Source organism: Ostrinia nubilalis, chromosome 28, assembly GCF_963855985.1.
Source record: "Ostrinia nubilalis chromosome 28, ilOstNubi1.1, whole genome shotgun sequence".
Classification (NCBI taxonomy): domain Eukaryota; kingdom Metazoa; phylum Arthropoda; class Insecta; order Lepidoptera; family Crambidae; genus Ostrinia; species Ostrinia nubilalis.
This window is the reverse complement of record NC_087115.1, coordinates 2,928,174-2,945,891: the sequence shown is the minus strand read 5'-3', so window position 1 is coordinate 2,945,891 and position 17,718 is coordinate 2,928,174. Positions and strand designations below refer to the sequence as shown.

The 17,718-nt window shown below is 41.2% G+C and overlaps 2 protein-coding genes across 2 annotated transcripts; both read right to left on the bottom strand.

Annotated features, from left to right (window-relative positions):
* Positions 1-5,368: 5,368 nt before the first annotated feature.
* On the bottom strand, positions 5,369-9,939 carry LOC135085158 (zinc finger protein 771-like). Its single transcript, XM_063979913.1, has 3 exons — positions 9,783-9,939; positions 8,441-8,584; positions 5,369-5,600 (listed from the first exon to the last, which is right to left on the bottom strand). The coding sequence occupies exons 1-3, from the start codon at positions 9,785-9,787 to the stop codon at positions 5,369-5,371; spliced, it is 381 nt and encodes a 126-aa protein (XP_063835983.1). The 5' UTR covers positions 9,788-9,939.
* Positions 9,940-10,709: 770 nt separating this feature from the next.
* LOC135085156 (zinc finger and BTB domain-containing protein 24-like) lies at positions 10,710-17,460 on the bottom strand. The gene is made up of 6 exons (XM_063979912.1): positions 17,259-17,460; positions 16,781-16,890; positions 15,608-16,292; positions 14,696-14,804; positions 14,248-14,347; positions 10,710-10,912 (listed from the first exon to the last, which is right to left on the bottom strand). The coding sequence occupies exons 1-6, from the start codon at positions 17,352-17,354 to the stop codon at positions 10,783-10,785; spliced, it is 1,230 nt and encodes a 409-aa protein (XP_063835982.1). The 5' UTR covers positions 17,355-17,460; the 3' UTR covers positions 10,710-10,782.
* Between the last annotated feature and the right edge of the window lie 258 nt (positions 17,461-17,718).

Genomic DNA, 17,718 nt, shown 5'->3' with positions numbered 1-17,718 from the left:
TAACAATAAGTGTTTTATTTAATTCTGAAATTAACATTCAGATTTTAAATACAAGAATAAAAAAAAACTTCACTTAGTCTAATATCACAAAACTTATAAGTAACATTCAAAAATAAGAATTATTTTGTTTATTTCAAAACCATATTAAAAATGGATTAATGTGATGAGTATACCAACATTTTTCTATTTTGTTTTCGATTTTAATATGATTTCAAATCAATAAATCGCTCAGTTGACTTAAAATACGTCCTTCAAGTAAATGTATCAAAATGTCAATAGAATTAGATCTAAGTTACAGGAGTTATACTTAACTATATTAAACTGTAATTACGATATTATCTGTCTTACTGAAACTAACTTAAACGATAGCGTCTCCGATCGTGAAATTTTTGACTGTAGATATAACGTATTTCGTCGGGATAGATGTTCCTCGAGTAATAAGAAAACGGAGGGTGGTGGTGTAGTCTTAGCTATTAAGAAATCATACGACGTTATTCGCCAATCATCTTGGGAAACTGACCTCGAAGACATCTGGATTACAATAGAGCCGACTTTAGTTAATCATCCTAAGTTGAACATATGTCTCAGTTACATTCCTTCGTACACTTCTGCCGAGACTCTTATAAATTTCTACACAAAATGTCAATCGATTGTTCTTAATGCCGGTGGTGGCCAGGCGTTTCTTTGTATTGGCGACTATAACTTGCCTAACATACAATGGACTCAACACCCAAACACTAACTACTTCACTCCTTCCTCTGTATCGGATTATAAATCTAATCTTTTACTCGAGACCATGACCCTCTGCGGCTTTTACCAATTTAACGGGGTGGGCAATATAAATAACCGCCAGTTGGATCTAGTTCTGAGCACTCAGGATAGCCTCAGGGTCTCAGAGTGTGTCCCACTAAGTAACTTAGACCGACATCATCCAGCTCTGGAGATCACACTGAGTTCGGACACGCCCGACGCTTCACCCAGGACTCTTAAGCCTACAAAGCGCCGAAATTACTACAAGAGCAACTTTGAACGTATCAGATCTGACCTTCAGAAGGTTCCATGGGAAACATTGTTATCTTCTGCCAACATAAATGAAAACACTTCTGTATTTTACGAATCTCTCGATAAAATCATCTCAGAACATACTCCTCTCACGTCAGTTACTAGCAATAGGTTTCCTGTTTGGTTTAGCTCATCACTAAAAAAATGCTTGGCTGAAAAACATAAATTCCACAAATTATTTAAAAAATACCAAAATCCGCGCGACTATGATGCTTTCTCTCTGCTGCGAGCTCGGTGTAAGCGACTAATTAACAAATGTTATCGGGACTACGTTGACTCGATTGAGAATGGGATTACTTCTGATGTCAAATGCTTCTGGGCTTTTGTGAATGGCAAACGTAACAAGTGCAACACAGTGCCTCGCGTCATGAACTACGCTGGGTCGCAGGCTTCCGATCTCTCGGGTGTATGCGAGTTATTTTCGAAGTACTTCTGCTCGGTTTATGAAAACAACAGTGGTGTGCCTGTTCCTTTGACTCCAACTGTCAGTAACTCTAGTCTTTCAACAATGGTAATCTCTGTTGACAAAATAGAAAGGAAACTCAAGACCTTAGACATCAGAAAGAGCCCTGGACCCGACGGAATACCATCTATTGTCATCAGACAGTGCGCTGAGGAACTGTCTATACCTCTTTGTATTTTATTCAATCAGTCACTTTGCTCGGGACTCTTTCCTGATGCGTGGAAAGTTGCTCACGTGATCCCCATTCATAAGGACGGCGACAAAACACAATGTGAAAATTACAGACCGATCAGTATATTATCATGTTTTTCTAAAATCTTTGAATCGATCGTATACGAAGTAATTTATTCACACGTTCATCCTCTCATATCGACCAAACAGCATGGCTTTGTTAGGAAGAAGTCTACGGTATCAAATCTCTTAGAGTATAAACATTATTTGTGTGGGGCGTTTGCCAAAAATACTCAAGTCGATTCCGTATACACGGATTTTTCAAAAGCTTTCGACAAGGTTAACCATGCAATACTGTGTTCAAAGCTGCAATCGATGGGGGTTCACGGGTCATTGCTCCGTTGGATCGAATCATATCTATCCAACAGAAGCCAACTGGTCGCCCTTAAGGGTGAGATTTCTGAGCCAGTATTTGTAACGTCGGGAGTGCCTCAAGGGTCTCATTTGGGTCCACTCTTATTCAATATTTTTATTAATGACCTTATCAACCACCTGAAGTGCCCATGTCTATTGTACGCTGACGATTTAAAAATATACTCGACTATTTCTAATCTCGAGGACGCCCGATCCTTGCAGGGTGACTTGGATGCGGTGTCTCATTGGTGTACCAGTAATTTAATGTTTCTTAACATCAAAAAATGCTTTGCAGTAACTTTTACTAGAAAAATTAATAAAATCAGTTTTGACTATAAAATAAACGATAAAATCCTAATGCGCCGCAGTCAAGCTAAAGATCTGGGGGTAATTTTTGATGAACGGCTGACCTTTAGGGAACACTATGATTTCATATGTAATAAGGCGTCTCGGCTCCTTGGCTTCATACTGAGAGCATCTAAACATTTCAAAAAGTCCCGGAGTCTTATTCATCTTTTTAATACCTTGGTTAGAAGTAACTTGGAATACGGAGCTATTGTCTGGTCACCTTTCTACGCAATACACACAAAGCATATTGAAAGCGTACAAAGAAAATTTCTACGTGTGCTCTCATTTAGGCAGGGACTCCATCGCAAACTGAGCTCATACCAGGTCAGATTAGATTATTTCAATATGATTTCACTCGAGGGGAGACGTAAATGTAGTGAACTAATCTTTCTGCATAAGATTGTTAACTCGCTCATCGACTCCCCTCCTATACTATCATCCCTCAATTTCAATACCGTATACAGATCTCGAAGGTATCATCACCCTAAGCTTTTTTCTCTTCATGTTTTCCGTAACAATACATCATTCTACAACCCAGTCGTCAGAATGTGCCGCCTTTACAATGACACCGTACTGGCCCAACCGGACATCGACATTTTTACGTCTAGTCCAAATGCCTTTCGAAGGAGTATCGCTACCATTTTTAATTAACAATCTTATCTTATTTTCCTCTTTCACTATTCTCACTCTCACACACATAATATTATATTAATTAACATCTTAATTTTCTGTAAAACGTAAAATGTAAACTGAGTTTTTGAAGTTTTGATGTAACATTCATTATTAACCTATACTTTATAGGATGCATGTTGTTAGGTTACAATTTAGTCCATAAGCTTACGTGCTATACAATTTGTGAAACCTTAATTGTAATCTGTTTTGCGTCTTTAATAAATAAATAAATAAATAAATAAATAAATAAAGCTAAATGTGGGTATTTCCAAAAAAACTCAGCGTTTTTAAATATCTCAATTGACTGGTATTGTCCAAAAACTTACTTATGCCCGTTTTCACCATCAATCCCAAATTTTTAAGTGACCCCTATGAAAACAAAATTCATGTTGTGTTACCTTAGGGGTCACTTAAAAACTAGGGATTGATGGTGAAAACGGGCATTGATGTCTTAAAAAATAATAATAAAATTCTTAACAGTAAGAAGCCAGTTGTTCTTCCTCCCACTTCTCCTTTTCACAAACTTGTCTCAGGTGACGGTTGAGTTTGTTATTGCCCTGTAAAGAAACAGAATAATGATAAATTGGGAATAAAACAATAGACGTGTTGACACCACCAATCAATTGACGTACTTTTTAAAACTGTCAAAACGTAACTCTCCCATAGATTTTGTATGGCACTACAAGCAAGTGACGTCACTATTTTGTCAGTTCAATTAAACTACTTTTTTCAATTACAATGCGACCAAAAATCGTAATTTACAGGTAATTTAAAATTAATTAAATTTTTAAAACCAGAATGAAGTGTCTTTTTAGAAAAGTTGTGATTATCTATGACAAACAGCACGCGTGGCCACACTACCACTATTCAAGTGCGCGCGCGCGTGCCTATTGCACGACTTGCGCGTGGGGTAGGCGGCCGAGCAGCGCGGGCAGGCGTGCGCGCTCAGTAACTCTACTAGAGTTGCTACTGAGCTAAGTGTCTAGTATTCTAGTAGCTCAATGTCTAGTGTATCGGTAGCTCAGTAGTTCTAAGTGTCTAGAGTAGCTCAGCGTCTAGTAACTCAGTGGTTCTCGTTGTATAGTGTCTCAGTGGCTTAGAGTCTAGTGTTTCAATGTATAGTGTCTTAGTAGCTCAGTGGCCCCGTGTCTAGTAGCTCAGTGGTTCTAAGTGTCTAGTGACTAGTGGCTCAGTTGCTCAGTGTCTTAGTAGCTTAGTGTCTTAGTGTTAGCTAGTGTCAGTAGCTCAGTGTCTTGTGTCTTAGTAGCTCAGTGTTTAGTGTCTGGCTAGCTCACCTGAAAACTAGCGCCGCATCGATGACACACGGCGCGCGCTACATTAGCCCCACTATTCAAGTGCGCGCGCGCGTGCCTATTGCACGACTTGCGCGTGGGGTAGGCGGCAGGGCAGCGCGGGCAGGCGTGCACGCTCAGTAACACTACTAGAGTTGCTACTGAGCTAAGTATCTTAGTAGTGTCTCGGTAGCTCAGTAGTTCTAAGTGTCTAGAGTAGCTCAGTGTCTAGTGTCTCAGTGTCTAGTAGCGTAGCTCAGTGGTTCTAAGTGTCTAGTGTCTTAGTAGTTCAGTGTCTAGTGTCTCAGTAGCTCAGTATAATTATGTTGCTGTCGCGCTCGCACACTCACTGCGGGCGCTCGTCGCACAGTCGCGACAGCAATATAATTACGCGCGAGCGATAAGGATGGGTAGCTTGGGGTCATTGGACAAAATTCTACGTGCTCGCAGTCCAGACTATAGTAGCTTAGTGGTTCGATGTCTAGTATCTCTCCTGACGTTAGCTCACCTGAAAACTAGCGCCGCATCGATGACACACAGCGCGCGTCGCCACACTACCACTATTCAAGTGCGCGCGCGCGTGCCTATTGCACGACTTGCGCGTGGGGTATGAAGCAGGGCAGCGCGGGCAGGCGTGCACGCGCACTCTTAGTAACTCAGTGTCTAGTGTTTAGTGTCTTGTGTCTTAGTAGCTCAGTTGCCCCGTGTCAAGTGTCTCAGTATCTCGGAGTGTCTAGTAACTCAGTAGTTCTAAGTGTCAGTGCTAACTAGTAGCTTAGTGGTTCTAAGTGTCTCAGTAGCTTTGTGAGTGTCTAATGGCTCAGTAAGTGTTAGTAGCTCAGTGTCTAGAGTCTTAGTTTTAGCAAGTGTCAGTGGCTCAGTGTCTAGTGTCTTAGTAGCTCAGTGCCCCTGGGTCTAGTGTCTCAGTAGCTCAGTGTCTAGTGTCTTAGTAGCTCAGGTAACTCACCTGAAAACTAGCGCCGCATCGATGACACACGGCCCTCGATACATTAGCCCCGCTATTCAAGTGCGCGCGCGCGTGCCTATTGCACGACTTGCGCGTGGGGTATGAAGCAGGGCAGCGCGGGCAGGCGTGCACGCGCGCGGCGTGCAACGCGGCGTGCGACGCCAGCGAGCGCGCGCTCGGGCACGACCGGCCGCACGTCGGGCAGTCGAAGCTGGAAGTAGATTATGTAACTTTTATTTATTTTCGAGAGCTACTTTAGGACCGTGTGCCAGACGAACATGTTATAAATTCTTTTGACATTATAAAAACGCCCTCTAGTGCCGCTCCCTCGGGCACTCAATAGGGAATATGCATTGATTTTAAAAGTTAATAAATTATGTATAAATAAACAAACACACATCTACGATACGCCACTACAAACGTGTACCAACAGATGGCGCTGTTACGACTGCATTATGGCACACTCCGCCGCTCATACAAACTTGCATCGCGGTGACGGAGTTTTCTACCCTGCCAAGTACATATAGACAAACCAAGATGGTGTAAATGAGGATTTATAGGTCTAAGAAATCCTTAATATACAGTCCAAAAATTTTTGTTCTACGACAAAAATTGACGAAGTTATGGCCAAATTACTAAAAAAGTTCACTGACCGCCCGGCGCGGGACCGATGACGTCATTATATCCGATCCGAACGCTGCCGGCGTACTGCGTGGATAGAAAATATTTTTTTCTAGCCAAACTATCAGTTTTAGAGAAAAACTTGTTATGACATTTATTCATCAGAATAAAGTAAGCTATCGATAGGTAATTTTTTTAAATAGAAATTGTGAAAAATATCGCAAAAATCCATACGCTCATACGATTCAATGGAACGCGGAGACGCGATTAGGGTCTCCGCGATGGTATATTTGGCGATTTATTCAAATAAAGTGTTCATAAGTGTTGTTAGAGTCATATCTTCGTCCAAGTAAAATATAAAAATGTATAAATATTATTTTATTTACTTCTAACAATAAGTATAGCTGAGGCAGATACACTCTGCCTAGGCTACAAGACATTGCTATGAAGATCATTTCGATGTACACGCAATACCTACCTGTTATTTAGTTTTTCTGAGGTAAACCTACGTACCTACCTATCTATTCGCCGTTCCCATGGGCGGGCCAGCTGCTCCCTTCTGGAAATCTATTTAATCTTAGCCTAGAAGCTGGGTATGACTCCCCCGTCCCTCTCCTCTCCCCAGGTCATAAGCTGGGCATGACTTCCCCCTCGGCCAGAAGTCGGATATGATTTACCCCCCCCCCCACGCCAGAAGCTGGGTAAGGCTTGCCCCTCCCCCCAGGCCATAAGCATAAGCTGGGTATGACTTACCCCCCCCCCCCCAGGCCAGAACCAGAAACTGGTTATGACTTGACCCCCCTCCCCCTCCCCCCAGGCCAGAAGCTGGGTAAGGCTAGCCCCTAAGCATAAGCTAGGTATGACTCCCCCTCGGCCAGAAGCTGGGTATGACTAACCCCCCCCCCCCCCCCCCCCAGGCCAGAAACTGGGTATGACTTGCCTCTCCCCCCCTCTTACCAAGGCCAGAAGCCGGGTAAGGCTTGCCCCTCCCCCAGGCTATAAGCTGGGTATGACTTATCCCCTACCCCCCCCCACCCCCCCCCCCCCCCCCCCGGCCAGAAACTGGGTATTAGCACTCATATTATGTATTATTATGTTCAAAACAAACAATCATAAAGTTACACTCACCCCAACCGCTTCTCCGCATTCCATCGAATCGTATAAGAATGTGGTTTTTGGACATAGCGATACTTATTTTTCACAATTTTTATTTTTAAAAATTACTGGTCGATAGGTTACTTTATATTGATGAATAAATGTTATTAAAAGTTTTTTTCTAAAACTGATAGTTTAGCTGGAAAAAAATATTTTCCATCCCAATAGTACGCCGGCTGCGCTCGATTCGGATATAGTGACGTCACGCGGCCTTGCGTACGTTGTCTTTTAGCGGCAAAAACGGCCTATGTTTATTACTTAATATCTTCGTAAGTAATGGTCCGATTTGGATAATTCAAAAAGATATATCTTTCTTATGTCTTAAAGATTAACGTAGATACTAGTTTTATTGAATTTTCTACAACAGTACTGATCCTCATTGGACCTTGGTCCCCGAGCATAACACCCGCTCGGAAGGAAGCGCTAACATCTAGCTTCCTTATTGTGGACTAGCTTTCCGCCCGCGGCTTCGCCCGCGTGGAATTTTGTCTGTCACAGAAAAACTTTATCGCGCGCGTCCCTGTTTCAAAAACCGGGATAAAAACTATCCTATGTTCTTTCCCGGGACTCAAACTATCTCTATGCCAAATTTCATCAAAATCGGTTGCGAGGTTTAAGCGGGAAAGCGTAACAGACAGACAGACAGACAGACAGACAGACAGAGTTACTTTCGCATTTATAATATTAGTTGGGATGTACATCATATCCCACAACACTTTAGTTAAATCATAGAATTTCTGAAAAACTAGTATTGAAATCGGACTGGAAACAAAAAAGTTACAAGTGCCTAAACTTTGTATGAAAACAGCTGAGCGTGGCGTCAAATGTCACGCGCCCATAGTAACTTGTATGGGACTCTGCGTGTCGTTCTAACATGACGTCATTGGTCATTTATTTATTTTATTTTACTTTATTTTCGAAATAAAAAAAAAAAACCTTGCATATATGCACGAGTATTAGACTCATCTCTACGGGGGCCTGGGAGGCTTCTTTAACTAAAGCTGAGGCGTGAGTAAGTGTAACACTATTTTATTAATAACACTAGCTTTGCCTGCGAATTCGTACGCGTAAAAATATTTATAATAATATTAACTACTCCGCCCCTATTGGCTGTAGAGTGGTGTTATACAGCCTAAAGCCTTCCTCGATAAATGGGCTATCCAAGTCATTTTTTTTTTCAAATCGGACCAGTAAGTAAGTAGTTCCTGATATTAGCGCGTTCAAGCATACAAATTAATTCTTCAGCTTTGTAATATTAGTATAATAAATACTTACCTCTGCGTCGGTTGCGGCGGCCTGTGAGGCTTCTTGACTTGAGGCTGCGACGTATGGCGCCTCTTCTTGTGCTGGCGCGCTGTGTATGGACTGCCGAAGGTGGCGGGACACTCGTCGCATTGGAACTTACGTTGTATGTGCTTTCTGAGGAACAATAAATAAGTTTATTTTTATTTTTAATTATGAGTTCCGCAACTTGGCAATCTGTGTTAACACAATAAGCCATTCAGATGAGATTTAGATCTTGTCTTGACAGCTGAGGGAATTCCTATGAATCCCTTTCATCTGGTATCACCAAATCTCATAGAGGTGTGTCATACACTACAGTATGGACACTATGCCATTTCAATCTGGAGTAATTTAATAAATAAATCACAGTTTTTTTTAATAACTTGAAGGATGACAGAAAGAAAAAGTATTTCTAAGATGCAATACATCCTAACAAAATAAAACTAAACAACAGGGAACAAACACAAAAATGGGCTCTGCTCAGTATGTCGTTTAAGGATGATGATTTAAATGACCCACTGAATCTGAGCTATTTAGAGTAGCTCAGATGCAAAGTAGTCGCCCGGCAAGCGAAGGGTTCGATTCCTAAACTAAATTGTGTGGTATGGTGGTGAATTTTCTAAAAATTTTCGTAATTCTTTGAATGCAGTACATTTTCGAAAAAAAAATTAAGGATCGTTTTCTTTGGGTAAAATTTTATGTCTAATGTATTAAGAGTACTTTCCCTCCAGGTGGCATTACAAAATTTCACCTGTATAATCGACTAGCAGCGGCCGCGACTTCGTACGAGTGGATCCCGTTTTACCCCCTTCATATCTTACGCGGTTTAGATTTTTTCATACAAATGTTTTTTCCCGCTAACTCCCGATCCCGTGGGAATTTTGAAATATCCTGTTGTAACTAAGCTTTAAGTTTACTAAGGTACCTGCATGCCAAATTTCAAGCGTCTAACTTAAGCGGTTTAGATTTTTCATACAAAAGGATTTTCCCGCTAATTCCTGTTCCCGTGGGAATTCCTAAGTATACTATAACCTGCCCAGAAGTATGAAGAATAATTGTACCAAGTTTCGTTAAAATCCGTTGAGTAGTTTTTGTTTCTATAAGGAACATACAGACAGACAGACAAAAATTTTACTGATTGCATTTTTGGCATCAGTATCGATCACTAATCACCCCCTGATAGTTATTTTGAAAATATATTTCATGTACAGAATTGACCTCTCTACAGATTTATTATAAGTATAGATAGATAGATATAGATAAGAAGAAGAAGAAGATAGTGAACTTCAATGTGTGTGTTCGCCTCAAGTTTCTTTGAGCGAGCTATACTCACATCATATGCGTCCTCACTGCGGCCTGGTCGTTGTATCGCTCCCCGCAGACCGTGCAAGCGTACGACCGGCCTGTGCTCTTAGGGCTCGTTCCCACGGCAATCCAGTTTTGCGGGATACAGCAATGCAGGATACCGAAAAACTGAACTACCGTGTGAACACATATGCGAGCTTAAAATTCGAACGGATCGGTTTTTTTCGGGACGGTGTAAACGGGAGTGGTCGGACTGATAAGCGCTTAATTCTGTCTCTCTCGCAGACATTAATTTAACATGAGCAGTAGCTAACTAACTAGTGTATAGTCTAACGATTTTGAAACTTCAAGTGGTAAAATTGGAACTAATAACCCAGTATTAACACTTTAGTTTTGGACAACTATTGAATAAAGTATAAAAGCGAAAGGTCACTGACTGACTCACTCATCACGAAATCTCTGAAACTACAAGTGCTAGGAGTCTCAAATTTTGAATGGGAGTTCCTTTTAGAACGTAGGTGCTCACTAAGAACGGATTTTACGAAAGTCCACCCCCAAAGGTGTAAAACGGGATCCACGCGTACGAAGTCGCGGGTGGCCGTTATTAATCAATAATTGAGCTTCAATGTGTAATGTGATGTTTATGTTCTGTTACATCAACGTGAGTAAAGCCGTCCGTGAGCCAGTCGCACAGTCGCCACAGCAATATAATGAGGGCTATCGTTTTTATACTTAACAGTTGGCACCCCTGGCGATTGACAGGACCTTACTCTACAGTGGCGCCATCTTGATGAGTGCAAATGCGATAGTCCTCCTACCACTTTAGCGCTCACCAGTTGGTGCCACTGTCTTCGCTACTAGCAAGTGACAGGACCTTACTCTACAGTGGCGCTAACTGGTGAGCGCTAAAACGATAGCCCTCATTACGCGCGAGCGATAAGGATGGGTAGTTGGGGTCATTGGACAAAATTCTACGTGCTCACGGACCAGACCATAGTATGCCTCAAGTTTCTTTGAGCGAGCTATACTCACATCATATGCGTCCTCACTGCGGCCTGGTCGTTGTATCGCTCCCCGCAGACCGTGCAAGCGTACGTCCGACCCGAACTCTTGGACCGGTGGAAACGTTTCAAGTGCTGCTGGAGAGCGTTTGGACCGCTGGAAGTAACAGATGCTGCATTATTCGGACGAAGGCATATCAAGCCGAACACTTGTTGTAGTAATAGGGATGTTTCCTGGGTCAAAAAGCAAGAGTTTTAATTAGACCGTCAGTTAACTTATCAAAAAATACTCTACACATATTTTTCACTCTTTTAAACTAATGAAAATTTAAAGAGATAAAGCGCGCCAAAGTTCATAAGAAGAGGCCCGTGACGTCAATGAGTGCATAAAAGTGAAGCACTTTGTGACGTCGCGCGGAACTTCAACGCACCATAACTATGTAATTATTTGTTAGATTGACAAATAAAAATATAGGTGTCCAATATTTTTTGATATTAAACATGACGGACTAAAAAATTTTTTTAGGAAACTAGCCTATTGTTACATTGTAACAAAGACACGGTTTTAATCTATATTAATATTATAATATAGAGGAACATTTGTTTCTAAAAGCACTATTCGAATTCTAATTAAAAAAAAAAACGCATTTTTTATTATATTTAAATTTTGATAAATAGTCGTCGTCGTCGTCGTTTCAGCCGCAAGACGTCCACTGCTGGACAAAGGCCTCCCCCAAGGATTTCCACAAAGACCGGTCCTGCGCCGCTTGCATCCAGGCACTTCCCGCGACCTTCACCAGATCGTCGGTCCACCTAGTGGGAGGCCTGCCCACGCTACGTCTTCCAGCTCGTGGTCGCCACTCAAGAACTTTTCTGCCCCAGCGGCCATCAGCTCTTCGAGCTATGTGCCCCGCCCACTGCCACTTGATTTTAGCGATTCTGCGGGCTATGTCAGTCACTCTGGTTCTCCTACGGATCTCCTCATTTCTGATTCGATCACGCAGGGAAACTCCGAGCATAGCACGCTCCATCGCTCTTTGGGTGACCTTGAGCCTTCTTATGATAAATAGTAAATACCTATTACCTACCCGTGCCAAGCACATGCTACCACCACCGAAACCAAACAGAAAAATCTGCTCCCACTGGGAATCGAAACCGGGATCTCTGGGTCTGAAACAGGTGGTCTTACTACCACTTCAGACGCCGGCCCACTGTCATTTAAACCGGTGCTGCTGGCATTTAGCAGATTTTTGGACTAAGTGGGCCTTATTACATAAAGTTAACTGCCTAACCTGGGATAAACACTGGTATAAAATCCGCCAAGTCGAGCGCGAAGCAAACACTGCCGTACCATCCTTTACTGGAACCATTTCGCCGCATTTTCAGACCCCTATTTGAGAACCTCTGGATAAGACCAGAACGCAGAAATTTTCGTCATCTAGTAAGCTATAATCACATACTTAAAATCCAAAAATTCAAGTCTGTAGGTCATTTAGTTCCGAAGTTAAGCGAAAGCAAAGTTTCGCATTTATGACACTCACTCACTCACTGATGATCATCAAAATAGAACTAGTACTTCCCATAAACTCAGAGAGCTGAAATTTGGTACAGAGTTAGGGTTTAATGGCCACATAAAGGGAAAACTATAAAAACTAGGAAAATCGAAGATCTGGAGTAACACCACATTTATAATCCAGTAGCGGCGTAAGGGGGGGGCGGTGGGGGCGGTCCGCCCCGGGTGCCAAGCATCAGGGGGTGACACAAGTCGCGCAGATTAGTACTCACTGGCACATCTGCATGGCAAATCTGCGGTGTATGTCATGATATGGGGGGTGCGATTGTCTTTCAATCTTCGAATCGGTAGGTTAGGTAACCCCAAAATCCTGGGGGGTACCAGGGGGTGTCTTAGGACTTATGACGGGGGGGGGGGGGTGATCGCCCCGGGTGCCAACCCATGATACGCCGCCACTGTTAAATCAATACTACTAGCGCCACACCGGCACCGTGGTGTTCGCCTGTACCGCTCACCGCTAGATGGCGCTAGCACTTTGAGCGTCGATTTTCTGCACCGCGGTGTCCAGATTTTTTTTCCTTTCTAGACCCCCCCGTCGATTAAGTTGAATGTTGTGTAATTTGAATTTGGTTGATTTCGTTTATTATATCGTGAGGTTCGCTAAGGTTAAGTTATTATTAAAACAATTCTGATTCGTTGTCCATTTTAAAGATCGCTGTGTTTAATATCGTAAAAAAAAATTCGATAATATTAAAGGACGACGACGTTAAATAATTATGCCACATTCTACAAAAAGAAGTGAAATCCCACCAAAAACATTCTGTAAAAAAACTAGCCAAGTCTCGATGGAGCTGCTTGTTTATCTCTAAAAAGTAATGAAATCTAGACAAAGTCGTGCCAAGTCTATGGTTCTTTACTGCGATTTCTTTATTATTATAGTTAATGTTGTGTGACTTGGCCGTTGAACAATCTTTATTAAGATAAATCAATAATCATGCATAAGTATTATTGAAATACGCAGCTTTATTAAGCCTACAATTGACTGGTTATTAAATCAACGTTTTCCAAGTGGCAATTTTCCATCGTCAATGGGTAGCGGTACTGGCAACAGATTGGTGCAATGGTGTCATGGAGCACCTGGTTTTGTACCCTTCAACGGCCAAGTCACACAACATTAACTATAATAATAAAGAAATCGCAGTAAAGAACCATAGACTTGGCACGACTTTGTCTAGATTTCATTACTTTTTAGAGATAAACAAGCAGCTCCATCGAGACTTGGCTAGTTTTTTTACAGAATGTTTTTGGTGGGATGACATTTCCATATTAAATGTCAAGTTACTAGAGTTTAAATAGTTGAACTTTTTGTAATAAGGTGGAATGTCTATTACATAGAGATATAGAGAGATGCCAACTAATGCGCTGAAATTCACACACGCAAAGTAATCAAAATATTATGTGCTCATTATGCAATGAGGTATCAGTACTCAACATTCGAATAATCTTTAGTACTACGCAAGCAATGTAAACTGTTTACATTATGACGTCGCTGCTGTCATCATTGGTGTCACGAGCAATGTGTTCTGTTTTTGGGCATATTGCTGCGACACCGGCCCCGCCCCTTTGTCACATCTCCCTTTAGTTTCTGTGATCTGTGGTTTATTACTTTTGGTCTTCTGAATATCTTCGTTAGAACTCGTTCGTTTCAGCCAAATGACGTCCACTGCTGGACAAAGGCCTCCTCCAAGGTTTTCCACAATGCACGGTCCTGCGCTGCCCGCATCCAGGCTCTTCCCGCGACCTTTACCAGATCGTCGGTCCACCTAGTAGGAGGCCTGCCCACGCTACGTCTTCCAGCCCGTGGTCGCCACTCGGGAACTTTCCTGCCCCAACGGCCATCGTCTCTACGAGCTATGTGCCCCGCCCACTGCCACTTGATTTTAGCAATTCTGCGAGCTATGTCGGTCGTTAGAACTCACTTGAACACTTTTCCGCAGAGATGGCAAGCCACGCCTTCTGTAGGCAGTTGTAGACACTCCCGAGTGTGGCTCGCTCGGTGCCTCGGCCTCACCACCACACCTAAACACAGGCATTTATTCACAAATTGAATTAATTTTAACAAAAAATTAAAACCGACTCCAAAAAACCTGCACTAAAAATTAAAATAATCACATTATTTATTTACTAGCTTTCCGCCGGCGGCTTCGCCCGCGTGGAATTTTGTCTGTCACAGAAAAACTTTATCGCGCGCGTCCCTGTTACAAAAACCGGGATAAAAACTATCCTATGTCCTTTCCCGGGACTCAAACTATCTCTATGCCAAATTTCATCAAAATCGGTTCCGTGGTTTAGGCGTGAAAGCAAGACAGAGACAGACAGAGTTACTTTCGCATTTATAATATTAGTATAGATGTAGATAGTACGAACCGCAATTGGTACATTTGTGTCTCTCAGCGTGTAGCGACGTGTGCGCTCGCAAGACGGCGGGCGACGCGAAACGCAACGTACAAATGTTGCAACGATGCTCACCATTTGACTGAAATGGCGACGAATACAGGGTGTTCTTATAGTTAATCAAACGAAAATGGTTTATTCTACAACTACTATTGGTCAGGACCAATATCAAATTCTCAAAATAATTGATGCTGTCGCGCTCGCACACTCACTACGGGCGCGCGTCGCACAGTCGCGACAGCAATATAATTACGCGCGAGCGATAAGGATGGGTAGCTTGGGGTCATTGGACAAAATTCTACGTGCTCACGGACCAGGCTTTAGTAAATTAATTATTTTGAGAATTAAGGTCGGTTTTTACCAAGGTGGAGCAGAGCGGATTAGACATGTATATTTCTTTTTTCCATAATCAAAAAAATATGGTAGAATATTGAGTTTAAATGTGCGTGACGTATCCATTTTGTAGATTTTTTACTTAGAAGTGAGGTCACATTACATTTCAAGTCAGTATCATTGTAATTATTTCATTTAAAAAAAGAAGAAAAAATGTGCCCAATATTTTTATTAACTGTCTAACAGACTAAATACAATGTCTAGTATGTACTATAGTCTGGTCCGTGAGCACGTAGAATTTTGTCCAATGACCCCAAGCTACCCATCCTTATCGCTCGCGCGTTATTATATTGCTGTCGCGACTGTGCGATGGGCGCCCGCAGTGAGTGCGCGAGCGCGACAGCAACATAATTACGCGCGAGCGATAAGGATGGGTAGCTTGCTGTCGCGCTCGCACACTCACTGCGGGCGCTCGTCGCACAGTCGGGCTTTACACACACATTACTTATACTTCACTTTTTGTTTATTAATAAGTGGAATTCAAATACATACCTCTTCATGCCTCATCATGTGAGCCTGATACGTATCCTTAAAAAGGAACCCTAAAGCACAATTGTAACACTTAAACTCAGCTTCTATATACTTCTTTTCTTTCCTACTTCTTTCCAATTCTGTTTTCTGTTCTGATACACTAAGCTTAAACTTAACGTACGGTTCTTTTTCTTTCTTCGACTTGCCTTTTTTCTTTTCATGTTTTTTTGTTTTTGTTTCCTTTATTTCTGTTTCTTCGTCACTTATTTCTTCAAGCTTGATCGTTGGTTGCACGTATTCATCTCTTTCACAGTTCTCTTTCTGTTCTTCTTTTATATTATGACTTTGTTCATCATTTGCATTGTCATCTTCAAAAGAATGGCTTTCTTCATAATCATTGTTTGTCTCATCTTCAGTAAACTCATCGGTGAAATTTTGAGAGAACTCCGGTGTTTTATTATTCGGTAAAGCTTGTTCATAGTTTGGTTTATCTAAAAACTCTTCAAACTCCCGCCTGTCTTCCTCCAATTTGACATAATCGTTTGGGTACGGAGGGTATTCCTCGTTGCTATCGCTTGTGTCATCGAAGTACTTAAAATGGTAGTATTTTGAGTTGATATTTCGGTTTTTGTAATGTTCGCAGTCTTCAAAGCATACTGTGTGGATTTCCAAGTCATTTCGTTGGAGGTTTAGTGTTCCTTTTTCGCTGAAAATAGTAAAGTTTGTATTTAATACTTGTGACATAAAAGTCACAACATAAGAGTGGGAAAAAACCAATAATTTAAGTGAACTAAGGGCCACTTTCATGATCTCTGCTCCAAGTAAAGTTCTAAGTAGTTACTTCCTGATTAACACTATTTAGCAAGTAAAAGTGAGAAGTATTGTAGCATAAAGTCAGTGTCATGGTTTCCTTGCTACTCATGAGTTTAAGCAATGAGTTACTTGACTTTACTCAGATGGTGAATGAGGCTTTGTATTATAGTTGGTGTCCTTTGATCACCTATGGATAAGAAATCCACTTTGATAATTAAACCTAGGTGATTTTATCCATAGGAGGACACCAAAGTGTCACCTGGAGTCCACTTTGACCACCTGGGTGATGAAATCCAGGTGATCAAGGTGGAATAGATTGAATATTCATAATAAAACATAACAATTATAGACAAATTAATATAAAATAAACTTGTTGCTTACCTGAACAACACAGGGTACTCTAAACTTCGTTTCAAACATACAGATCTGAAGAGCCACAGTCTATTTAAGACGTGACAGCAAATGTGGCACATATGGGAATCTGGGCATAGCTGAAACACAGATTTATTTACAAAAAAAGTATACATATTATAAATATGTTTTATATCATTTGTCTAATACACATAGTACAAGTTTTGGCAAGTTTAAGACTACAGGCGCAGTGTGAAATAGCCAAGGATATTTATTTAAGGACTCGGTGGACCGACGATCTGGTGAAAGTCGCTGGAAGCACTGGATGTGGACAGCCCAGGACCATAGTTGTAGAAATCAGAGGTCAGAGACCTTTGTCTAGTAGTGGGCAGAATACAGTTGAACGAATGATGAATTTGTAGGTTTTATAGCGTATTTTATTTTATAACATTGATCTTTTCTTAGTTCTTATAGTATTAATTCAATAAAACGAAAGCAATGTACGTACATTCATACCAACGACTTCTCTGTATTTTTCACGCACATCTTCATTGGTATCATCGTTCACTGTACTGTGGCATATAAAACAGAGAAAAGACGACATGTTGGGATTAAATAAACGCTGGAAATTATGCAGGAAATTGCATTAAATTGCAAAAATATTGAACTGGATATCTTGTAAACAAATGATACGTCAAAGCCCTGTTGCGTCAAAGTCAAACGCACAGATTAGAGAGCCTAAGTCAAACGTCAAATTGTTGGACAAAAATGTAGAATGGAACGCGAATATACGCGAACGAATTAATTTTATAAATTAATTTTCTATGAATTTGATATTCAAAATAATACTTTAAATTAAAGATAAAATAATTGTGAATACAAATTAATCTAATAACATAAAAAAAAATTATATTGATGCTGAACCATTATAGTATCTTTGCAAATATGTTATGAAAAAAGAAAACATT

What these genes read in the sequence shown, in the direction of transcription:
- LOC135085158 (XM_063979913.1), bottom strand. An exon ending in CCGCCGCAACCGACGCAGAG is followed by an intron (nt 5,601 to 8,440) that starts GTAAGTATTTAT and finishes ATCTACTTCCAG; the next exon opens with CTTCGACTGCCCGACGTGCG.
- LOC135085156 (XM_063979912.1), bottom strand. Translation starts at nt 17,354, where the DNA reads ATGTCGTCTTTTCTCTGTTTTATATGCCACAGTACAGTGAACGATGAT. An exon ending in ACATGATGAGGCATGAAGAG is followed by an intron (nt 14,805 to 15,607) that starts GTATGTATTTGA and finishes TCGCCATTTCAG; the next exon opens with TCAAATGGTGAGCATCGTTG. An exon ending in ACACAAATGTACCAATTGCG is followed by an intron (nt 14,348 to 14,695) that starts GTTCGTACTATC and finishes GCCTGTGTTTAG; the next exon opens with GTGTGGTGGTGAGGCCGAGG.